At 41.9% G+C, this 25,715-nt stretch overlaps 1 protein-coding gene and 3 non-coding genes across 4 annotated transcripts in view; 3 read left to right on the forward strand and 1 right to left on the reverse strand.

Moving 5' to 3' along the window:
* Positions 1–25,457, reverse strand: part of LOC141016701 (contactin-associated protein-like 4) — a 55,973-nt gene extending 30,516 nt beyond the window's left edge. The window contains exons 1-10 of the mRNA XM_073491219.1: positions 25,401–25,457; positions 22,379–22,526; positions 18,570–18,776; positions 14,445–14,450; positions 13,362–13,531; positions 13,112–13,258; positions 10,477–10,750; positions 9,685–9,834; positions 9,369–9,540; positions 1,601–1,707 (exon numbers count right to left, since the gene is read on the reverse strand). Of these exons, the coding sequence (XP_073347320.1) occupies positions 1,601–1,707; positions 9,369–9,540; positions 9,685–9,834; positions 10,477–10,750; positions 13,112–13,258; positions 13,362–13,531; positions 14,445–14,450; positions 18,570–18,776; positions 22,379–22,526; positions 25,401–25,457 (1,438 nt within the window). The remainder of the gene's footprint in view (positions 1–1,600; positions 1,708–9,368; positions 9,541–9,684; positions 9,835–10,476; positions 10,751–13,111; positions 13,259–13,361; positions 13,532–14,444; positions 14,451–18,569; positions 18,777–22,378; positions 22,527–25,400) is intronic.
* On the forward strand, positions 7,640–7,722 carry trnal-caa (transfer RNA leucine (anticodon CAA)). The gene has a single exon. It is a non-coding gene; the product is annotated as a tRNA-Leu (tRNA).
* Positions 8,506–8,588, forward strand: trnal-caa (transfer RNA leucine (anticodon CAA)). The gene has a single exon. It is a non-coding gene; the product is annotated as a tRNA-Leu (tRNA).
* trnal-uaa (transfer RNA leucine (anticodon UAA)) lies at positions 8,824–8,906 on the forward strand. Its single transcript has one exon. It is a non-coding gene; the product is annotated as a tRNA-Leu (tRNA).
* Positions 25,458–25,715: the final 258 nt, after the last annotated feature.

The raw sequence follows: 25,715 nt of genomic DNA on the forward strand, positions 1-25,715 counted from the left end.
AGTAACTGCACATAAAAGGAAATTCATCATCAGCCTTTCTAGCACTGTTTCTCTCACATTGTGCCTCTCACTTCATTCTAGTTTCCATTTTATCCATCACAGCTTTGTTGCAATATTCTTTTTAAATCAGTCCAGCAACCCTTTTCTTGTAGAAATCACCAGTCAGACTCTGGGAATGACCCAAAAAAGCCACCATCTAAGGGGGTGCCGAGGCTCTGAAGGGTTAGTCGCTGTTTGGTATAATAAGGGGCATATAAAGTCTTAAAGGTCAACAGTAAAATTGATAAAAAAAAATCAATGCAGAGTGGCCTGAATTTGAGTTTTATGATCTCATTTTCTTGAACCAGCAGCATTTTGAAGCAGCTGATGATAGACTGAGGCCTGATCGATACCTGTGTAGAGGAAATGACAGAAATCTAGAGATGAGAGAACATAAAGGCATGGACGACCCCGTGCAAATCCTCAAAAATCCTTTTTTTCATCAAGATCCAGGCATTATTCCCTGAGTAATTAACAAAAATGTTGAAAAACCCTATCTCGCAATGTTAAACAAAGTGCAGTTAACATCCCCGGATCTCACCCTTACTCCAGATCTGCACCAAATGGTCTATTCTGGGCTGAGAACCATCCTCCATCCAAGTTTCAAGTAAATCTGTTCCATAGTTTTTGTGTAATCCTGCTGACAAACCAACCAACAAACAAACAAACAAACAGACATTGGTGAAGACCCTGGCGAAAGTAATGAGACAGAAAAATGTGAGTGGCCAAGGAGCAAGATGCAGGGACTGAGTAAGTGTTTTAAAAGTTGAGGGGTTGTAATACCGAGATGGGAAGAGGATTAAATATGAGAAAGAGCAGTTTCAAGGACGGAGAGTGGCTGAATTGAGTCAGCACAGCAGCTTGAAGGGTCATATGATTCTCCACCTTTATGAACAAAATAATTCAGAAATTCCTGAACTAATTCAAGGCCAATAAATCAATAGTCTTAAAATTGGATTTTAGAGTTGAGTTTCTGTAAATCCAACAGGAGACATAGGCTGATCTTGCCTCTTGAAGAGACGTCTGATAGTTCACCAGCTGATTTTGGTGTCAAAAATGACTTGAAGCACAAGAAAAGACATTTTAACTGGATGAATAGTTACTGGAAGGACCTCTTCCTAAACTTTCCTGAACCAGAACACAAACTGGACTCAATGTCCTGTGTTCGTACGCCCACCATCCACACAGACCAGCTTCCTACGACTGTGCAGCAGAAAACAACTTAACACAAACAGGCAGAATAATCCAGATTTGCCTGAACTGATAGCAGTACATATTATCAAAATCGACTTTTAATAGCTTCATTATGTCATTCGAGCTTATTTGGTGCATATTTCTACACAGTATGTTGAAATCATTTAACACATGGCAAGACTGTGTTTCCATGTTGAGTGCTCTGTACCTGATGGGCACTTAATGTAAAAGCAGCAGGTCACAAAGCGAATACAGTGGGAGGAACTGGCGGGTTTTTAAGGGGCTGACGGCGCTCTAATAGTTCAACCTGGCCCTGCTGTTCGATGTGTTGGCGTGTGTGCTGTTGTTGATCTGACAGGTGACTTACAGCTGTGGCAGGTGGCTCCGCTGTAGCCGCTGTCAGAGCAGTTACAGTGGAAGACGATCCAGGACTGACTGCAGTGGCCGCCGTGTTCACAACGACTGGGTGAACACCTGGAAGAGAAAGGAGAGGTTTATCACAAAGGTTCCCGACAATATCCTGATTGACGTGTGATTGGGAGGAACTTCAATGATTTATTTTTGCCGTCCAGACAAAAAAGAAGCCACAGTTATATATTCTTTATATGCACTGAGACAGCAGGTTTTTTTAAAAATAAAATCCATTTGCTTGTTTTGGCAGCTCGAACATTTGGAAACAATTCTGCAGGTTTTGCTGCCAAAAACCTTTCGATGCAGTCGATGCCAGTAAACACCCTTTCATGCCTTCCTGTCAAGAGAAGTAAACTTTATTCGTTAGTTTGTCCGAAAAGGCAGCTTAAGCATCTTTTAAGTTTCAGCTGAGTCATTTATCCTACAATTACTCAGCGTGTTTTTGGAAACGTTGGCTGGAAAGGATCTGGCCGTGAGGATCAAACCTCGACCTTGTGTGGTTATTTTATAGACGATACTAGGCGGTGATGATCGGCAGAAATCGCTGTCAAACTCTCAGTGTCATCACAAAAATAAAGAGCGCTTCAGTGTGCACAATTAGTCCGTTACGTAAAGCTTTTTTCATTAAATGGGCGGAAAGCACTGCAAATTATGTTGATTCAAGCATGTTATTTGTTTCATGGCCAAATGTGTGTAGGAGGGTCAGGAACAATGAAACCAGTGGAGAGATAAATATTTCAGTTGCAGTACTTTCAAAAGGTCACATTTTCCATTTAGGCGTCGTGTTGTGGGAGGCTGCTGGGTGAAAAAAAAAAAACTCTCTCTGGAAAGTTAAATCTCTAATGTGGACTAGAAAGACAGTTCAGCTGAGCAACAGCTCACTTAGAATAAAAATCATTTAAATTCCTCACAACTTTCCTTCAGTTGATGTTAGCGGGTGAAAACTTTCCTTCCAACAGAGGACATTGAACATATTTTGAGCTTTTTGCAACCACGTTATCAGACTTGGGTTCCAGACTTCTTGATTTACCCTTATTTTGAAGTGATATAACATCTAGTTTGAAGACATCATCATACATATGCATCATACACTATGTGCAAGGACTTTTTTAGGTTCTGTCAGTTTATTCAATTTCAACCAGCCCAGTTGACAGGATGAAATGTTGGCACTTTACATCCATGCAAATTGATATGTTCAAATTTATGTGCCATACATACAAAACTGAGCCATGAACATATCACGTCCACATTGACTTTATGTCAGGAGCTGAAGGGCTTCGTCAGTGGTGTTGAAGCTAGGTGAGAAGGCTGGGTAACCACTGGGTCGGGACATTTTCCAGCCGTGTTTGCGGCAACTAACGGAATATTTTTGACGACACATAAGGACATGTCCAGCAATTTCAGTGGCAACAAAAAAGGACATTTTTAACAAGATGTTAGGAAATGTTTCAGCTGTTTCAGTGGCAACAAAACAGCATATTTTTTTACCAAGATGTTGGGGCATTTCCAACCATACTTGTGCTGATTAAACCAGGAATTTTAAGCCAAAACATAATGTTTTCCTAACCTCAACCCAGTGTTTTTTGTGCCTCAACCTAACCAGACCATAAGCACAGCACTGTCAACATAAAATTAAAAATGAAAACTAAAGAAACGTAAAGTTGCAACTGATCTGTAGTTTCCTGGCCATTGGATAGCTTAGCCGCTGATCTACAAGTTGCCTCATTCTGCTGAAAAGGGATATAAAAGATGATAACTAGCTATCCTTAAAGACAGGTGGATGCACTTTCCTTGCTAAGTGTTGCTCTGCCTGAGAAAACATGTTGCCTATCTGCATGTTATATTACAGCCACGTGGTCTTCACTCTGTGTACTTGTGTTGACCTGTGTGCATCAGAATCTTTGATAAATATTACATTATTTTGCAAGCTATGTGCTTCAACCTGTCTTTATATTGATCCTGCCTTGACCGCTTTTCAAATCAATTTTTTCTTGTTGCGTCTGACTCAGATAACAACATTTTCATACATGTGTGTTGCTTTCATGGCCGATTCCTTCAGCAGGGTTCGATTTACTCTCCGTCACGCACACAAACATAAAAAACATCTTAACTACTTCACTCCAGTCCCATTGCATCATTTCTCAAAGAGTACGGTGTGTTTGTGTAGGTATATAGAGGCTGGTAGCCTGCACGCTCCTGTTTATATCGTAAAATCGAGAAATGCATGTTGCGAGTACTGAATGTGAATGTATGTGACGACATTTCGAGTGTGTGTTTGCCCAAGCAAAGGCAGGAATATTGAAGGGAAAACAGATGACTGCACAGAATCTGCAGCCTTTAGATAAAAAGTCCAGACTCAGCAGCCTGTCAGCCTGCTACTGTGTGAATTTCACCTCCATTTATCTCAATACTGCTTTGATCTAAAGTGAGCTAGTTAGCATTCACATTAAATTCATGTTAAATATTAACGTAAACTGCCGCTGCCGTCTCATTTTTTATGTCGAGTTTTAGCGCGTAGAAAGCGACATCGATCTGCTCGAGACGTTAACAGAGATGATTCTTGAGGTGGTGTCATTTCTCTGCTAAGCCATGATGATGATGATGATGATGATGATGATAAAGATGGTGAAAAGGGTAGAGTTACATTTGTAGAAAAAGGGATAAGACTTTGAGGACCTTGTGAGCCAAAAATTCAGCACAGCCATTTAACTCCTGTCACACGGAGTATATTGGCTCCAGTACTGGAGAAACCCCATTTCCCCTCCTCCCTCAGACTGCGCAGTGCACCATGCTTTTGTTCAATCACTAAAAACTCAGTGGTGGAAAAAAAGTTTTCAGATCATTTACTTTAGCACTTGAAGTATCTGAAGTATTCATTATACAGACAAATTGTTCCTGTCTTTCATGGCTGCTGTTACTGATCAGCAGGGCTTGGGACCAAAAAGCAGATGACAGTGGGGAGGCAGCAGGATAATGTCAGGGATTTATTGCAAAAAAAAGCTTACATGCAGACCAGGAGTAGGCAGGCAGGTGGGTACATGGGAAACAGGTCCCGATGACAGAAACTCAAATCCTGGAAAAAGCAAAAAACCCAACAACGCTACAAGGAAGAACTGATGTGTGTGAGGGAGCAGAATGATGATGATGATGTTGACTTTATGCACCCTGACATGCATCTTAATGTTCTTACGCTTGCGCTAAGCTAACATTGTTATGAAGTGACCTTTAAACAGGCAGGTTTGATACAACACAAGGTGTGAACTGATGGTGCGGAGTCTCTCCTTGTGGGTTTGAGCTCCATTTGTGCTTTTAATGGACTGTTTGCTTTGGCTAATAATACTCTTTGCTACTGGCAACAATCATAAAGCACACACACACACACACACACACACACACACACACACACACAGCTGTAGATATAATAACCTGCTCTGAAGTATGACCACAACACTGAAGCGGTGTGGGTGAGTCCATTTTCCACCAGAGTTTACAGTACAATATATCCCATGGGCCCAAAATTCAATCAGCAGGATTACAGCCAGAGAGCATATGGTAGATGATTTTTCTCTTTTCTGGAAAAAATGCCTTTTTTTTTTTTTTTTTTTTCATAGGTTTGTTTCAGTGAGCAGTCAGATCTGTGCAGGAGCTTCATTCTGCTGCATTATAATCTGATGAACGCAGAAACGTGGAGACGTTTAATTAAAAGCACTCGAGCAGATTCTCCTTATCTGGCAGAGATACGTGGTCGGTTCGATATCTGAGCACGTATGTTGGTGTTTACATCGAGTTTACTGTGTGTGTGTGTGTGTGTGTGTGTGTGTGCTATGCCCCAGGGGAGGTTTATAATTGCTGTAATTGTCTCATTAATTGTGCTCCTATTTGGCGCGACACCAAAACAGCAAATGATTTGTTCTGCAGTTTCTCCTTCTCGCCTTCTCTTCTCTCTCTTTTCCAAGACAACATGGAAGGAGGATGGGGTTGTGACTGTGTATTAGTTATTAAGAGCAACTCAGAATAGAAATATTATGTAAAAATTGACAATTTGGATGTGATTATATGGTTTTACGAGGGCATACTCTTCTCTTTAAAGGACGACTTGGAAATCACTTTCGCTGTTGTGTTACTTTAATTTATTTATCTATATTTTGGGGTTTGTATTGTTGTATGTAATTACCTCCACCAAGGAGGATATGTGTTTACACAAGATTACACAAAAAGTACTGAATGAAAGCCTTTTTTTCCCCAACATTTCTACATTCAACATATCTCAAGTAATAATGCATGGATCATGTTTTCAAAATTCTGGCATGTTTAGGTGACATGATGCAGATATAGAGGTCAGTATGGATTTATACTTTTGTTTATCATCTTTACGTCGATGACTTTCATTGAAAAAATGTATCTCTGAGTGCAAAATTTCTTTTGTAATTCAACATGAAATTCTTTACTTTGCTTACATAAGTGGCAAAACTACAGTCACATAGATCTCCAGATGTATCTACAACATAATATCACGGCTGAATTTGTGCACATGGACACTAATCAATCATTTTAAAATGTTTTTGTATCCTTTGTACTTATGACTGATTCAAACACCATGAATCCTATAGATTAGTCACTATTTCGCCGACTGCTGTGTCAATGGGATGTTATCTAATCTAATCCTATTCATGGATTAAAAAAAAAAAAATGGATTAACAGAAAGTATTCTGTTTAATGTTCTGTCCCCATTTTCTTTGGGTTTCTTCCAGGTTCTCCGGCTTCCTCTCACAGCCCAAACACATGCAGGTTACACTAAACTGCCCATAGGTTTTGAATGTGAGCGTGAATGGTTGTTTGTCGCTGTGTGTCAGCCCTGTGACGACCTTGTGACCTGTCCAGAGTCGTCCTCTCGCCGAGTGTCAGCTGGGATTGGCTCCAGCCCCCAGCGACCCTCCACAGGATAAATAGATATTATAGATTATGGATGGAGGGAGGCATTCTGTCCCTTCGATTGGAGCTCGTAGATCGTCACCCATGAGAGTTGGTGTTCACCGATTTTGTCCTCCAATCATTGACAGTTTGAAGAAAGACACATCTTCACAAGTGTTGTAATTTCTTCTTGGAAAAGAAGTTCATCTCTATTTTTGTCTCAAAGGCCAAAGATTAAACTCATTAACTCCCATTCTGTGTCTTCGTTTTTATAGTCTTTGTTTCTCTCCGTGTCCCTATCATACATAATTGTCACCAGAGGTTAATGTGGCGGTTATACAATCTGAAATCCACCTTTTATTTAATCTCTCGCTATGTGACTCCATTAGAAATGCCATGTAACAACAGCATTTTTGACGCCCTCACGTTGCTTTAATTGCATGTATGGTTGACATACCAATCCAAGACACGAAGGAAGTATAAATAGAAAAGAAGCGGACAGCAGGGCTATACAACATGGACATCTGAATACTGAAATGTGAATGTTGAACATCAATTTTCATGCGCATCCGCCTGCTGCTATAACGTACACTGTGACTCCCTGCGAGTTCCCATAGGCACAGATACAGACCATTGTAACACCCCGGAACAATAACTGTGAACTTCACAGTGGATATACTGAGCGTGTGTGTGGGCAGACTTATGATTGTTTGTGTCTCGCTGTGTGTGTCCCGGACGATGCATTCTCTCTCACAAGTACATTATTCTGTCAGCTAAGAAAAGGAAAGAAAAATGATGTTTCCAAACAAGAAAAAGTTGCTTCTGAAAGTGCCGTATGATAAAACAATCAACAACAGAAGAAACATTTCTGTTTAAGAACCAACAAAACACATCGTTTGACAGAAAGACAGCGTTGCTATTACAACCTGTCAAATCAACTCTTTGTGTTTTGTCTTACCACAGCGTGCCTGGAAAATACTGCTTATTTAATTCTGTCATCATACTTTGACCTTTCACACTCAGTATCTGATTGATTAAATCAACTTGCTGTTTTTTTTGTTGTTGAACGTAAACAGCTAAAGACACCAGGATGGCCAAGTGGTTAAGGCGTTGCACTCAAGATGCAATGGATATAAGTCCTTGTGGGTTCAAATCCCACTCCTGGTATCAGTTCTCTATTGTGAAATGTTGAAGATGTGTACTTTGCAACCTCTGGTTAGAGACGTAACTTCACAGTTAATCCTGGGTTTGACTGTTATGATGCTGGATCACTTCTTACCCAGGTACATCCCCATAGTTATGTTTGAGATAAAAGGTCAACACGTCTCACGGTCACATTTACCATTGACCTTTAACACTCAGCATTTCATTGCAATGATTGATTAAATCGACATGCTGTTGGCATCTCCTACAACAGTTATGTGTGTTTAGCGTTAAATGTGAACAAGAAATGTCACCAGGATGGCCGAGTGGTTAAGCCGTTGGACTAAATATCCAATGGGCAGAAACCCTCGTGAGTTTGAACCCCACTCCTGGTAGTCAGGGACACTAGGATGTCTTAATATTCAAGTAACACCCTGTGGAGACTTTGACTTAAAATACTCCTTGTATTTCAGACAACATGTACTACCTATACTGCTCTTAGTGGTGAAAGCACTGTTATCAGCTGAGTTGCACCAAGTGATTATTTCCTGTTAAAAGACATAGAGTAGTTAGAGTAAAAAAAAGGGTGACAATTTGTCATTTTGGTTTAAATCTCACCCCTTAGATACACAGAGTGTGTTTGTTATGAGACTCATGAAACTTGTTGAAACCTGTCGTCCTTGTATGGACATATTAGATCAACACTTTCTAGACAAATATGCCGGTGTCATCATACTTTGACCTTTCACACTCAGTATCTGAAGTAACTAATTGATTTTTTCCCGTTGCAAGTTTGCATTTAAAGCCACCAGGATGGCCGAGTGGTTAAGGCGTTGCACTCAAGATGCAATGGACACAAGTCCTCGTGGGTTCAAATCCCACTCCTGGTATAAGCTCTTTATTGTGAAATGCTGAAGATGTGACCTTGTGTACTTTGCAGCAGGTTTTCTGGTTAGAGACGTTAATCCTGGTTTTTTGACAGTTTTGATGCTGGATCACTTCTTACCCGGGTACAGCCCCATAGTTATGTTTGAGATAAAAGTTCAACATGTTTAACATCACCGCCTTCTGAACAATCACGTCTCAGTTGTGTGTCTTTAGTGTCAAATGTTAGCAGGAAAAGTCACCAGGATGGCCGAGTGGTTAAGGCGTTGGACTTAAGATCCAATGGGCAGAAGCCCTTGTGGGTTCGAACCCCACTCCTGGTAGTCAGGGACTCTAGGATGTCTTAAAATTAAAGGACACCCTGTGGAGATTTTGACTTCAATACTCCTTGTATTTCAGACAATATGTGCTACCTATGCTTCTCTTCTCTCTCTGGAGAAATCACTAGTATCAGATGACAACTGAGTTGCACCAAGTGGTTAACATGTGTTTCAATGTTCTTCATACATGCTAGTTAGTTAGTTAGTCATTGATTGAAGCCACCAGGATGGCCGAGTGACTTAAGATCCAATGGGCCAAAGTAGTTTTAGTTTTGCGTATCATAGTAAGACAAAGCTCTGTGCTCATTTACTTCACTTCTGCAAGCAAATGTCAACTGAATTCTGTCCAATATTGACTGAACATTTAAGGCAAATGTGATGAACCTCATCAGGCTGCGTAGAATATAAGATGAAAAATAAAAAGTGTCTCAACAAATGTCAATGAACAATATTTTGGAAACTGACCTGTCGATGATCCCACACATGTCGATCTGCAGGTTGCTGAAGGTTCCCAACTCCTTTTGCTGCACCATGATCAGGTCCACGTTCTGGTTGTCCAGAGTCAGGAGACGCATGCAGCCCTGGAAGACATTAAAGGGGTTTCTGCATTCCTGCCCGTCGTCTTCAGCGGGACAGCCTGAAAGGAGGAGACGGGGAACATCAGTCAGAGAAGACTCCACGGTCTCTTTTTAGATGAGCTGACGTATTTCAACATTATCACTCATGTCTTATTATAATACTAATACTAATCTAAATCTTAATCGATCTACTTCGCTCTTACCACCAAAGAAGAGTTGACTTTGGATGGTGACAGGAAACGATGGGCTGGCTTGAGCGCTGCCTCCCTCTTCTTTATCCACAGTGATGTTCAGACGACCTCGTCTGGAGTTCAGCTCCACCGAATGCCATTGGCCGTCATTTAGAGCAGAACCTGGGAACCGAACACCCATTAACACGCACTGCTGAATATTAGATTTTTTAATGTGTTCATGGGTGCACATCGAGCCGTTAAGACCTGCAGCAGATACTGTTGGTGCGAGACTTTTTTCCAAGGCTAAAGCCAAGCTTGGGCACTCATGTAGTAAGGACTGAATTAGATATCCTATCACACCACAACCTGCCAAATTAAATATTTGGAAACAGCTTGTAAATCACGTTTTTCTCACGCTCAAACAGTATTTAGAAGATTATCAGTGACAAATTATTTGGGATATCTGGGGTAAGGATTGTCTGCTGGTGGATAGAAAATGGTACAAATGGATTTAAAAACCACTGGGAGAAGGTAAGTGCAAGCGACTACTTCCTGCATCCTCTGTGTGATTGACCTGCGTGGCTGTGCCTGCTTTGAGAATCTGTTTGTTGTTCTGAGTTGAGAGAATAGATCAATATCTCATTATCTCCTCTATTTTTCTTACTGAAAAGAAGAACACGCCCCGGTCATTTTACAGTACCATTGGCTGCACAGTGTTCTGCCAGGTTGATGCTGATGTCGGACTCATATATGATTTATCTTAAAAGCTCTGGATAAGGTTGACTTGGAAGTATAAGCGCTAACTTGTCTCTTTAGCCTGACCTGCATTGAGCTCCAGCAGCGCCCGGCCAGCTTTATGGATCTGTAGCCGCAGCCTGGCCTCACTCAGGTACAGCCAGACCACGCCCCCTTCCTGAGGCAAGCCAAAGGTGAGCAGAAGCCCCGCCTTGTTCCACGTCCTGAACTGGAACCCCACGGACACGCCCCCCGAGGAGGACGCCAACGCCGACGCCCCCGGCAACTGCAGGAAGCTCTGGGGGCCGGGGAACGTCACGGCGACGGAAACTGGCTCAGCACAAGAGAAGGTCACATTGCCCTGAGACAGAAACATGCAGAGTGGAGAGAGAGGAGGAGGAGGGACGGGAAAAGTGATTACTAGAGAGATAAAACAACATGAAACATGAATATTAATCAGCTGCAGAGGGCGTGTCGATGTGACCTCTGTCGCAATGATCTCATCAGCAAGTCTCCTTAAAGAGGACATCGGTATTACCATAATGATAACAGCGAGGCTTTAGAATAAGATTAGGAAAACAAACTGAAAATACCAAAGTCACCCAGCTCGGAGGTAAAAGAGATAGAGAATGAAAATGAAAGAGAGCAGGCAGTAAGCCCCGTACTACAATATCTTGACATCTCTGTTACAGTCCATTGTTTTGAGTAGTGGTTATGACACCAGGTCTATTGCTACAGCTGCAGCAGTAATATATAACAGCCCCCCGCTCTCTGCTGGGAACATCAGTCTGCTATCTTTACAATGCTCCGGAAACACAGATGACATCTAAAAGCCCTTTGTAGAGCTGTTAAAGTGATGTACACTTATTCACGTTGGAGTGGGCCGGCTGCTGCACAACACATAGTAAAGAGTTACCTTAAAATCCCCCAAATAGTGTCAGGACTACAGCACTGACACACCAGTCCTCCTTCAGCCTCGCTCTTATTTTCTTTGTATTAATGCCCCCTCACAGAGCCGTATGAAGAACCATTTAGTCTCTGTGCTAAATTGGACCATAACTTGTGGCGAGTGCCTTAAGAGCCAGAGTACTAACATAAAATTGCCTCTATTAGATCTTCAGCCATGCATGTGAAATCTCTGAACCTATCTACTAAGAATTCACTTTTTTCCCCTCCTCTCCTGCCTGGGCCTTCACTGTAATGAGAGAGCATTTATTACTCTGCGCAGAAACGCTTCACAGCCTCTCTCTGATGAGACTGCTCCAATCATCTTGAATGTAGAAACATTTGAATCGCCAAGATGAGGAGACATTAGTGAGAGTCTGACCACAGTCTACACTCCCTTTGTCCTGGCTTCATTTAACATCAGCAGCAGTATCGAGAAAAAACAGCATCTACAGCGCCTGATTGGTAAAGTCAATGCTATTGAATCCCAGTGGAATCAAACACACACACACATGCACAAGGGAAATGCTTTCACACAAGGGTGACCAATAAACAACAATAGAAAAAACCAAACAAAGAGTCTTATTATCTAAATCAAACAGATCCCACAAGAGCAATAAAAGATATATATGATGGTCTGTGGTTTTGTATGCACTGTGTTGAATAAGTGATCACAAAGTCACTAAAAACACCAAGCAGAATATTTGATCAGTGTTTGAATGACCAAAAGGAATTTTTTGGAGACAGTCTATAGATTTTGGGTTCAGAGACCCTTGTCCAGAGATTGATGCCGTACCCTCTCAGATAAAGGCCTGAGAGAACAGAGTGTGAGAAGAAACTGAACTTTGAAAAGTTGTTGCTGTCTACATGAGACAGACATCACATCACTTTAAAGATCTCAGTGTACGTTCCCACACATTGAGGGTGCACCCAAATTAGTTGCCGACATGGTTTAATTAAAAACATATCAGTGTGAAAAACATCACACACTGAAAATATGTTTTCTTAAGTAAGGTTTGGGTTTATCGTTAAGTTGTTTCAAGTTGTTTTATTTTGTAGTTATACCCTCGTGTGTCATGTCGTGACTCTCCACTTCCTGTTTAATCACGTTAATTTACACATGTTCCAGTTCTGTTCTTTATTATCCCACTGTGGGAAATTCAGCTTGCCACAGAATATAGATAAACAATGGACACAAAAATCGAATCTATTGTGAAGACGTATTTTGATTGGAACCGAAAGTGCACAGCTGCAAAACAACAAATGCATTTTGTGCAAGTAAAACATGCATATTGCACTCGGGACAAAGGAAAACTGAAATCTTTTGCACTTTGCCCTGGGAACTCTGTACGTAGGACATTAAGGGATAAATCAAACTCCTCAAAGAGAGGCTAGTCTGGCTCCCTAAAATTGATCCGGCCTTACTTAAGACCTGGCGATAAAACATGCCTGCCAAGGAGGACTGCTGCTTGTTGATGATCTTTCTGGACACGTTAACAATGTTACCCAGTCAGTCGTTCTTGGCTTTGGACATTAAAGATGCCATAACAGGAGCATCTTTATGTCGACATTAAAGAAATTAAGCCTCTGCAGGAAATTTGCCACAGTGTTCAGATCACTTATGCACGACAGTTTAATAAATCATACAATAAACCCGCCTCTGATCAAACTGGCTACACAAGTCAGCACCATGTCATGACCACAGAAGATCTGAACTCAGATCCATGTGGTGGCCCTGGGTGCACTGATTACAGGCGGTTCAGCTCAGTTAACTCACCTTGACCTTAACTTGGTGGTCTTTGTGTTTTACTAGTTGTATCAGGTTGAGGCCGTTGTACAGCAGATTTTCCAAGCAGCCGTGGAAGTTCCTCTTGGAGACGACTTGTTTCTGAGAGTCGAGGCTCTGGACCGCCCCCACACTTAGCTGTATTTGGACAAAACGTACAGTACATATGGTTGAATGCAGATTCTTCTTCTGAGGCTGTGGCTATCTTGAACATTCAGTGGTTGTACAGATTTCATCCCACCTGCTCGATCTCCCAGTGGCTGAACTCTGCAGGGATCTGAACCCTCTCGGCGTGTTTGTCCACAGTGAGGTTGAGGTGAGAGCTGCGCCGCTCCACTGCTAAATGGTGCCAGTGCTGATCGTCTAACAGGCTGCCGAGAGAGGCGAGACGTCGGGGTTCGGAGGATGAACCTGGAAGAGATGATGATGATGATGATGATGATGATGAGCAGAGACATTAGCAGTATATAAATGAGTTGGTCTGGTCTCAGTCAGAAGACTGTTCCTTTATCTGACCTGATGCTAAGAGAGGTGAACACCAGGCCAACAACAGCTTCTTTAATGTGATTAATATTTAAATTTTCTCAGTATCCCACAGAGAGCAGCACGCTGAGGTCAGCCTCTCTTGTCTCATTGGGGACTATAGAATATCTGCATAGTAGAATTTGAGAACGGAAGCCAAATATATGATAATGCAGAAGAATCGTGGTGAGACATCATTAATGATAGATGAGCACCAGCCGGTCCAAATTAGTGGATCCATTTCTACATCCCCCAAAGTGCTGGGAGAGAAACTTTGTATTTCTGCTGAGAGAAGGAGCCGCAGAAAGAGCTGAATACAGTCGGCCATTAAAAATGTATTGAGATATTCTTTCGGGAGAGACAAGTCCAAATTCAGAGAGAGGGACGGAGACAGTTTTAAAGATGATGGATAAATGTATTTTTGACATTTCAGCCCATTTCGTGAGACGATATATTTGACTGCAGTTTGGATGAGAAAAACAACTTCATTCAGGCAGACAGTGTCAGGATGTGGCGCTCATGACAGAGAGGAAGTCTGTCCTGTCAAAACAGTTATTGCAATGAGTTATTTGATTACTGTCTGGACGAGTTGAAGAGAGACAGCTAAATCGATCTGAGGGGAACGATAGCGAGACTTAAAAACAAATACGATGCTGTCGAAGAGAAGAGAGGGAACATCATGATGAGGTTTCATTGAATGGATCATTTGATTATTGTCTCAATGACTGGAAAGAGAAAGAGGGAATCAATATGAGAGATCAGAGGGCAAACAAATAAAAAAATAATGAATATTAATACATACAACCCTCTCTTTTCTTTGCTTTGTCGCTGTCTGTCTTCCTCTGCGGTTTTATTAGCCATCAGGGAGAGGAATTTTTATTTTTTTGGGACCAACTGGGGGAAAAAAAAGTGTGTTAGACCTACTGTCAGTGAGTCCTTGAGCAAGATTGTGATATGAATTGTGATGGGCGGTGACCAGAAATCAATAGGTTACTTCCTGATGGGAGCGTGAATGTGCACAGAAAATATTAACAAGCAACGTTATGAAAAATTTAAAAGATTAGGGTGATGGCGCCGAGGAAAGGTCACGAGGTTGCAAAAAAATCAAAACATTTTTTTCATCTTCAGAGCATGAGCGTGCACAGTGCGTCTCTGTGTGGTTGTGTTAAGTATTCAAAGCCCAGACAACCTGACTGTGGTTGTGAATGTGGATGCGAGAGACAACAGCACAACACAGCTTGCTGCTGAAGAACAGCGAGCATCGTCAGCTTTGGATAAATGATGGATTAAAAAAGTGATAATGACTGCAGCATGTTGCTGTTAGCGTCGAGGAGGGTCACACTGGATGTGTTCGGCTCATTCTCGCAGCCTCTGCTGAACATCATGTCTGCAGCTGTCAATTGTGACTCTAAAATCTGATTACACAGGAAGACAGAGACAGCACTTATCAAGAAGTGCTTCCACTGTAATCAGCTCCAAACATAATTTTCAAACTGTAAACACACTTGAGGAAAGCAAATATTTCGGCACTTTGGTAGGCCATTGAGATTTATACTCCTGTGTCTTTCTGGGGTTTGTATCTCATAAGGAAGGTGAGATGACTTGTCATTATAAGCTACATAAATCCACCGCTGAAGGTACTTTGGAGGTTCTGCAAAATGTCTACTTAACATGTTCTCACTCCAGACGTGGGTCAAGTATAGCAGCTTGGTCGGTGGCCTTACACTTTTGCACCCATGGTCTCACAGTCAGGTTAAAAATAACAAAGATACAACCTTCAGTTAGACTTTCAAAATAAAGCTTGCCAAGAAACATTTCACACTTTGGACGTGCAGGAAAGGACGAAGTCATGTGACCTTTCTCCTCATGGCGACAATAACAAACACGTGGTTAATGTTTGGAAACGGTCACGGTTTAGGTTTAGGTTTAGGTAGAGCCCAGCTGATCCTGGATCTCTGGGGCCGATACTGATACCGATATTGGCAGTAAAAAAAAATGCGATATCGATATGTTGGCTGATATTTTTAAATACACAGAAAATATACATAAACACAATTTTTTTGCAATGATCCCTTAAATGTGGTCATCAAACACTAAATACAGCTTAATGATAATGACATCAGATCACTGAAACTGTTTTATATCAGCACAAATCCGACAACATATATATGATATATATAGATACCGAAATATCTGAAACAGGCCAATATCCTGTGATAATATCAGCCAACTGATATATCGGTTGGGCTCTAGGTTAAGGAAGATTTAAAGAAATTCTTGAGATACTGTGTTCACAAGAATAGGACGAAGGGACGGATAGTGCCGCCGGCCACAGCTATCGCCGAGGAGGAGCCATAAAAAGCAAAAGATCTGACACAGTAATCAGAGCTCAAGGAAATCCTGATGCTTCTCAGTCTGACAGGACAGTTTAAATTACATTACACAAATCTACCTTCTTTTTTCTAACTAGTAATGTTTCGTTTCTTCTGTTATCCAGGCCAGAGTTGCTGTCTCTGTGCAGAGCTGTTACTCAGAGTTGCCTCATAAAGCGAACTACACATGCACCGGGGGGGTCAGGCCAGCATGTGCTAGTGTTAACAGAGCAGAGCAGATCATGCATGAGCTCAGGGTCAACTAAAACACAGCAGATGACCTAAATTACACAATCTGTAACCTAAAATAGCCCATGTGGAGAAAAAGAGAGAGGGCAGGGAGGATGGAGAGGAAACAGGGGCGAAGAAAAGATAAGAAAGAAGGCAGAGACTGAAATAATGAGAGACAGGGCGATGAAGGGCATCCGACTGAGAAAAAAAAAGGGCTGAGGACTGCAACAGCACACTAAAATGTCAGGAGAAGAACAGAAAACATCTGAAAACTGCAAATGGTCTCTTTTGATATGGAAACAAGTGGTACTGGTGATCTGTGGAGACAAACAACAGTAATTGGAACAGAAAAGAGGGAAACAAAAAGGAGTTATAAGAGGGGCAGAGACAGAGGGACAAGAATGAGGAGAAAAGCTTTAAATTCCTCTCACTGAGCAGCAGTCTCTTCTTACACTGACACACACACACACACACACACACACACACACACACACACACACACACACACACACACACACACACACAGGTTACAACACTAAGGTCACAGTGAAGTAGCAGTCAGAGCACCTTTAGCTTCTGTCATGTCATGTATTTGTGAGTAAAACAGAAGATGTGGCCGGGGTTTAGTTATATAGTGATCTAAATCGAATCTTCCAGGTTTGAGTGGATATATTAAGTATGAGCATGTATAAATATGGAACATGGCAGCGAGATATGAAGTTGTAGTGAAATAATGTAACTGAAGTTTTAGCCAAATATCCAAATATAGACCTCTGAATCATGCTACTGGTCTGCGAGCTGCATCAACTCAGTGGTGAGAGAAATATTCAGAAGTCCTGCATTTAATCTTAATATTAGCGTAAAAATAATCTTATGTAAGTACTCATTGTACAGAATAGTGCCTTTAAGAATAAAATGCATCTGTCTGGATTATAATTAATGATGCAACATGGGTAAATCAGTTTAATGATGCAGCTGGTCAAGAAAGTGCTGATTTTCTGGAAATGTGCAACTCACAACTTGAAAATGGACAAACTTTAAAAATGACAGCTGTAGGATTTTACAAGGTCCCACGAATTTAATAGTTTCAACATGAAGTTTCTGAAGAAAAATCCACGACATTACCTGGGAGGCATTCTCTTTAGAGAAAGCAAATAACTTGGTGACAGAAAGAGAAAATGATGGAGGAAGAAACATAAAGGTGTAGGGATGAGGGAGTGTGTGAAAAAACAGATGGCGGAGGAAGACGAAGATGAAAAGAAAGAGGAGAGGAAGGAGTGAGGTTGAGGTAGAGTAGATGAAGTAGGGGATGGATGGATGGAGAAAGTATTTCAGCAGCCAGATGGGGTTCCTGATGAGAGGTGAGCCATATGGTGATGATTCAGCATGGCAGCCTGACAACCTCTGGTTTAACCCCGTTTACACACACACACACACACACACACACACACACACACACACACACACACACACACACACACACACACACACCTGTACAGACTGTATCCATGCATCAAGTCTTGCAGAGTCCAGCCCCTAACACATGCTACAGTAACCGGGAGCCATCCATCATGGCTGTAACGAGACAGAGACGCAGCAGCATAGCGTGAAACAACATTTAAACCAATCAGGCGGCAGCGTGCGTGTCGTATATCTTAGAGGAAGCAGAGGGGCTCACTGTGGAAATAGCCTGGTAGCCTGGTAGCCCTAAATTGGAGGACTCATTGAGGAAATGAGTCTTGTTTTCATGATGTTTTGCCACGCATTGGTGTGTGATGTTGTGCTCCACTTCACGTATTTGTCTCTGTCACTGTTATGTGATGATGGTGGTAAAATGTAATGTTGATTTTCCCTGTGATGTACGGGGCTCTGAAGCTGAAAGAGTAATTCTCACTGAGCCACAACGGATTCAAAGTTATTTCAGAGAGTTTATGTTGTCGTCCACCTTGTAAAGTTGTTTTGTAGCAGTAAGTCCACAAAGGGAGTCGCAATTTACCTGAAACAAAATGTGTTCTTGCTGATAAAACTGCTTTGAGCTGTAGATTTTTGCTGTTGTTCCTGTCGGATGATACAGATGTAAACGTCATGTTCCTTATCGGAAGAAATGTGTTTACCTGCTGCATTTTTATTTTTCCTGGAGAGGCCGACAACATAAGCTTCTTAAGCCCTGCCATTTATAACGGCAGATTTGGTTGTGCTACCTTTATACCCCGCTATCATTATTCAGATAAGCCTGGTGTTTATGCAGGTTTTTCCAGCGTAGTGGGTATCTGAATGAATAGATGTCAGTATCTGTCAGTATATCAGTATGTGGTGTGTTGTACCTTGTATGAGCAGCAGCTGTAGCTTTCCTCTCTCTAACTCCAGACTGAGGCTGAGTCCTGCCTCTCCCTCTGCGTGCAGCAGCGTCCCAGAATTCCTCAGGGTTTTAAACTTCAGAGAGACGACATCTCTGGGTGTCCGCCTCGGCCCGGGACTCAACCTGTACACCAGACTGCTGCTGCTGCCGTCCAGACTCACGACATCAGAGGCTGAGAGACAAGGAAGAGATACAGCAGTCAGGACTTTTTGGTCATATCAGTTTCTGTAAAAGAGCAGTGGAGCATTCAACCAGTACCTTAGGTCCTAAAACCATGCCCCCTTTTCAACACAAAAAGCAGAGTTTGTGCACAGCAGGTGGTGACGAGAAATCTCTATTGTGTGAAGTAAATAAAATGTAGTAACTTTGCTCTCGTTGGGGAGCTGGGGCTTAGCTGCAGTGACCCAAAGGCATAGCCAACTGAAGAGCTTTGACAAAACTATAGCCACAAAAGCAAGTGAGTGTAACTGTCTTTGAGCCGACACGTAATCACTCCCAACTGGTCAAATATGGCAGCTCTACTAAACCGTCTAGCGTCAGTGGTCAAGGCAGACACAAGAAACCACTCACAGCGTCTGGTTAGACTTTTAAAACAAAGCTTGGTGAGAAACATTTCACAAAGAATGATGACTTTTGGACGTTTATTAACATTGTGAAATGGTCACAGTTTGGTTAGATAGCTTTGTGTTTAAATAACGTTCAGTCACATGAATTACGTTGTATAATTTACAGAAGATAACTTACTTCTGCAACATAACTCAAAACCAAATCAATGTCAACACTTGGTCACACACGGGACGTAAATCCCGGTCTCCTGGAGGAAAGTCCAGCATGTGACCCACCCAACCACCCCACCACCCCACCACCCTTAACTTGGACTTCCCTTGTGCTTTATACTACTACGCTAGAGGGGAGCCTCCAGGAATATTGCTAGCGGGGTAACTAGCCTCAAACATTGAAGTGCAGGGCCACTGACCGTGCAGGCTGCTGCACTCGTGTTGACAGTGAGAACCGGCTGCTTTGAGCAAAAACATGTGGGACAGCTTTTGTTGGTGTGTTTTCCACAGCTGCAATGGATCTCTGAGCAAAAAGCCAACAGAACAATGGAGAGAGCCTTTTCCACACATAACAGAGCCTACAGTATGTTGAGGGAGGGGGTGAACAATCAGTGAGGGTATAATCTGTGAAGGAAGGGCGCATCCTTTAACATAGAGAGTGTTTTTAGGCCAACTAAGGAGCATGCTGTTTAAAAAATATCACTGAATGTAATGAGTCACATATCATATTTCAGATTTCACTGTGCTGACATGCAGCATTTGTTTTAATTGGTTATTTTTCTCCTGTTTCTGTAACACTATTGTTTCCATCTGGCACCACACTGCCTCTTCTTTGCTCTTTGAGTTCACACTGGTGCCTGGTACTTGGACCTTGTTAGTAATCAGCATACGAACATATTTTTGTTCGCACAGAGACCACGAAGGTGCACATGTGTTGCCACTGATGTGCATTTAGCTGCCAGCCTTTGACGGCAATTTGTTTAACTAGCATTATTAATTTAATGATTATTTGTTTTCCAACCCTGTCTCTGAGAATTTATGTTTGTATGCGACTAATTTGCAACAGCAAATACATTTTGAAGGAAATGTTGTAGCAGCCTTATTAAATTTTCTATCAACATAATGAGATGATGTTCATTAAAAGGTGCAATAAGCAATTCTGGAGGAAGATGGTTGATTGTTGAGTCTCATTCCCAGTGTCATCAGCGTCAAGGCGTCGTATCTGATGACCTGAGAATCAGACTCAACAATTATATATCTCACACACTGCATCTTTAACGTATTTGGCAAGTCAGAGGCAAGTCACATTCGAGAAAGATTGTGGTCTCTGGTGTCAAAGTCCTCCTCTCTGTCTGCCCACCATCTACTCTGACCAGGTCCCAGTGGCTCCTCTGCAGCACAGAAATGCTCATTCACTCAGACAACGTCTCCTCTGAACATCATCTAAGCAGCGATTCTGTTTACCAGTACAACTGAACTGGGAAACCATTTAGTAATATATAAAAGGAGACAGTCCAGTCATCTGTCCACTGCAGAATAGGCAGGGCTCGCATCTCCAAGATGCATTTCACATTATTTTGTCCTGTCGTATTATTAAACTGCAAAACTAACTACATAATAGTGGGGATACAGTCTTAACTTACTTGCAGTAGATGCAATTTAAACTATTTGTGTCACGCTTTACATAAAATGATCTTTATTCCTCAAACAGCATGTTTTTTTTTCTGTCTAAATTAAGAAACATTGTGACCAGAGATGTTTTTCCCCTTTAAACCAAAAGGTGGATGGTTACAGTAAAGATATGATGTGATATTTCTCCCATGAGAGAATAACAATTATACTGAAAATCTGTTGTGAAACAGCAGATAATTGGAAACAGAACCAATTAAACTTTTGACGAACTGTGATTTCCCGCTTTCTCCCCGAGGTTTTCTGACTCGGGGGAGAAAAGTGTGAAACGTGGATATCAGTGTTGAGAAGAGGTGAAAATGAAAACGTGGAGGGAGAACAGTTGGCAGGAAGCCTTTGTGTTAGGTTTTTTTTTGTGGTTTATGAAATATGCAAAACACATACCAGTCAGAAAAAGCACGTTGGGAAATGTGTCAATGTATCACACCAGAATATAAACCGATAACACGACAGGTGCGCATACTAAACATAATACGGCGATACAGTGTGAAAATTATGAAATGAGAAAACACAAGGCAGAGAATACAGGACATTGTTATACTTCTGAGTGGGAAAAAAACCATCTGGAAACCAATTAAAAGTCAAACAGATAAAGGAGAAAGTGCCTCCCCCCACACTCACAAGCACTTCCCCACAGGCCTGCATTACAGGTTTGGATTAGCAGCCTTTATATGAGAAAAACAAAACAAAAAAACATTGTACTTTTTCCATTTCATTCATTTTTGGACTTGGACGACATGTTGTAGATTATATTTTATATTTTATAGTTTTAAAATCTCAATTATACCAAATATGTGTGTGTATTTTTTTAATCTTCTTAAAGCTGCTGCAGGTGATACATTTATTAAAGTAAGTATTAAATAATTCTAAATTGTGAGTGTTTCATTAGTAACCAATGTCTCTCCTCCTCCTGCTCATACAGTAAAAGTAAATTTTCTGGTATCCCTGCCCATTTTATCCAATCAGGACAGAGGACTCCAGGAAGAGGCGGTCCTGTCTGCTCAGAAAACAAGCAGAGAGCAGGATCCTCCTGTTCTGGTACTTTTCACGCGTAGTGGACGAACAGGGAAAGCTTTCAGTTCTGGTGTCGGCTTATTCTACTTAAAAGGGCCAATCAGTCAATAAATGGCCTGGACGCATTTTCTTCTACAGTATCATGTTGCTGATCTAACAGCTAAAACTGAATGTGCTTCTCATGAGTCTCTAATAACTGTTGCGTCTCACAACCATCCTTCTTATTACGATAATTCAACAGTTCCCCACTGAAGACTTTGCTTTTATTACTTCTCTATTCAATTTGAGCGCAATATTTTTAATCATGTCTCGTTTTGAAAATTAGATTTTTGCATCAAACGTTCCTCTCGGTATGATTAGTCCAGTACTTTATTACTAGAAGCTATATTTGTAAGCAGCAGGACAGGTGTGCAGGCTGCGTTGCTATGGTGACATAGACAGCCAGCATCTGTCCACCTCTTATGAAAACCCAGGAGAGCCCAGTCAGGGCGGGAGAAAGAGAAAAAAGACTCACTGTAAGGACATCCGTAGGTCTCCAGCCGGAGCCCGATCCTCCCACTGGGGTTCCAGTCCAGAGGAATGAGGCGGAGGAAGCGAGCGACGGCCGGCTGCTGCAGTTTGTACTGAACCACGCTGTCTGCATTACTGTTACCTGGGAAAGACTGAAGACACACAAACACATACAAAGTTGATTTACGAAGGCAGGTCTCCATCCGAATACAGCCACAATCTTAGAAAATACAGTGAATTCCTGTGAACATTCACATTTGCCACCATCCTGCAGCTGTACAGGGGCATTACAGTGTGCAAACACTATTCTTGCAGGTTTTTTAATAGTAGTTATTTAAAGCAGTTTATTCTCATATGATATTCTTCTGGATTAACAATGAACATTTTCTGCCAAAACGTGTGATTTAGAGATTGAACCGATCGCTCTGTCTCCGTCCTGACTCCGGGCTGAAAGCCTGATGGATCGCTCTTTTCATCTCTCGCCATCTCTCCCATCTGGCAATCTATCCTAATTACATCCCTCCCTTGAAGTTGACATGCAGGTTAACTGGCTCTCCCACCGCAGAATGAAAGCTTAGACACATAATTAACGTATTAATTCCTCTGTAATCATGAGAGAGTGGAGCTGGATCCGCTCGTACGATGGAGAGAGACGCTGTGTAGTGTAATAGTCTTGTAATAGTGTACGTTAAGTGTGAATACATCTCAATTATTGCAAACTTTTGTTGTTCTTACATCTAAAAGGAACACATTCATTCAATTGAGACTCCTGTACTGTTTGAAAGACAGAGTGAGAAGGAAGTTAAATGTCTCTCGCAGTGCTTAGTTTATTGTTTTCACACCTTTGTCAATTGAAATCCACACTGTTAAAATGTATCGTTAATTCACACCCCGGATGCATTGCCGAGTTTGGGTCGGATGGTGTTACGCAATGGAAAGCATCTGGTGACGATGACAGGTGAGATGTTCTTTATTTCCTCACATCAACGCGCATCTCACGCCTCATTTATTTCAAGGTTTGTCCAATTTAGAAGCATTTTATTTTACACAAAACATTACAAGAGTTAACGTAAAAGACAGAAATGTGAGGAGAATGTGAAAACCTCCATTCAGCTGGTCTTCACGCTCTCAAAGCCAAAAGCAGAGGCTGAGTAGTTAATATGCTGTGGTTTATTCAGTGACTCTGCCATCAGCTTTCTCCTCTGACAGGCTGTAGAAGCTGAGCTGACCAACGCACACAAGTTAAGGAGCAGTTTGAAAAGTGACTGGGATTGTGTTCAGCATATACAGAGCGTCAGATCAACCTGCTTTTAAGCCGTGAGAAGCCGTTCTCTGCTCTCTCACAGAAGATCCTCAGTGTTGAGATTAGCTGGATTCCCTCCATATGAGGAAATTGGCTCAGCGCTGCCGTTGATGAAAAGCTCCTCCTGCACCACTGTAACAAACGTGGTGTTACTCTGGATAATTGTCCACGCTGGCAGTCGGTTAAGTGGGTGTTTTTCCATTTTTTGTTGTGTATTTGTTGCTTTGATTGTGGTGAAAGGCTCACTAGGAGCCATGAAAGTGAGAAACTCGAACATAATTTGAACTGGCCCTCTGTGCTGACAGGTGCTGTCACTGTGTTTGCTTCCTACACAAACAAGATCAAAACGACTTAGTATTCCTGTGGCTGTATACTAAACCATGTACCATTACAACAGTGGGACAAATACAAGACCAGTACGACACGAGTGCAACGGGGAAACACTGAAGAGGCTGTGGAAAGCACATCTTTCTTACATGATGTCGGCCTGAAACCTTGTACTCCACTTATCACTTGATGATTTATGATAATGTAACACTGCTATAGTAGGTTTATATCATATTACCTTTATATTGCTCGAATCAAACCATAGAAAACACACATAAAACCACCTGGTGTAGCGTTGGTTCGGCCCCGAACTAGGAAGATGCTCAAACTAAGCACATGATCTTGTGTCACGCTGTTGTTAGCGATCTAACCAGCTGAATAAAAGTGTCCTTGATTTGGATTTGACACTAAATTAGCAAGAAAATGACAACGAAAACTCACACAAACTTAAATTAACATCACGTTTTTGTGTCACCACTGATTTAAATATAGAATAAATGTGCTGGCCAGGAAGCTAGCAAGTCGCTAGCCAGAGCAATGAGGCAGTGCATAAAATAATGTGCCAGTCTCGAAGGAATTACGATGGATTACGATGATCAAAATTTAAAGCCCATTTTCATTGTCAAACCCCTGTTCTCTTCTCCCTCTTAAGTAATAAAAATAAAACTTTAGCTTGAACGTGCATTAAAGCGTTTTTGTTCAGCAAACAAACACACACTGGACTGCAGCGCACGGTCTCGGCCAGGAAAGTGACGCTGGGCCGCCTCTCCGTCCCGCTCTGTGTCCATCAACAGCAGCTTAAGTGTTTTGGCAACAGGTCCGCACAGTCAGCAGAGCTCTTTCATTGGTTCATACATTATTAATGAAGAGTCAAAGGCTCCTGATGACTGTGATTATCTCGGCAGGATAGACTGATCCCTGCAGACCGGCGCTGCTAAACACCAAATCCACTAGAAATATGACTGTGGTAGTGCAGGAAAATGAGCCGTAATGAGCCTGAGTGGTGTTCATTTTCACATCTATTACCTGATGTTGCGCCTACAGTACAGTTCTGTTTGTGTCTCAGCACTTTAGGTGGTACTGTCTCACACCACTGCAGCCTCTTTTCTACTTGTTTTTAATGGTTTTCTGATTGATATTATCCCGCGAAAACTATATTGTTTTAAAAGAAAATTACAGACGAGTCGTATCTTTAATGTCTTCCTGCCAGAGTGACAAATGAAACGAGAATACATTCAAGTTAGAAGGATATTAAATTCCAAGAGCTGTGCAATAATCAGAAATACAGATTAACTTCAGTATAGCCTTCAAATTACACTTTATGCTGTTACTGTTCTAAATTTCATACTAGTTGTTACAGTATGTGTTGTTACTGTCCATCGCAGGATGCACTCACCCCTGTACTGTCCTCCTGTCTGTACTGTTTCCAGTTGTGTCCCGTGTCGCTGAACATCAGCAGGTACGACGTCAGCCAATCAGAGCTGCCGTAGCGACCCTGAGTAGCGACGGCGGTGATCTTGGTCCGCTCACCCAGGTCGACCTCCAGCCACTGATACCTGTCTGAGGTGAGGGGAGACCAGCCTCCAGCTCCTGCAGGTAGAGAAAAGATTGATTTTTTTCACATTTCAGCCTACAAGGTAAAAGGTATAAGCTTTTGAGTCACCAGTGTGTGTGTGTGTTTGTACTGTGTGTGTGTACACGTGTGTGAGGA

Source organism: Pagrus major, chromosome 21 (genome assembly GCF_040436345.1).
Source record: "Pagrus major chromosome 21, Pma_NU_1.0".
Taxonomy (NCBI): Eukaryota; Metazoa; Chordata; class Actinopteri; order Spariformes; family Sparidae; genus Pagrus; species Pagrus major.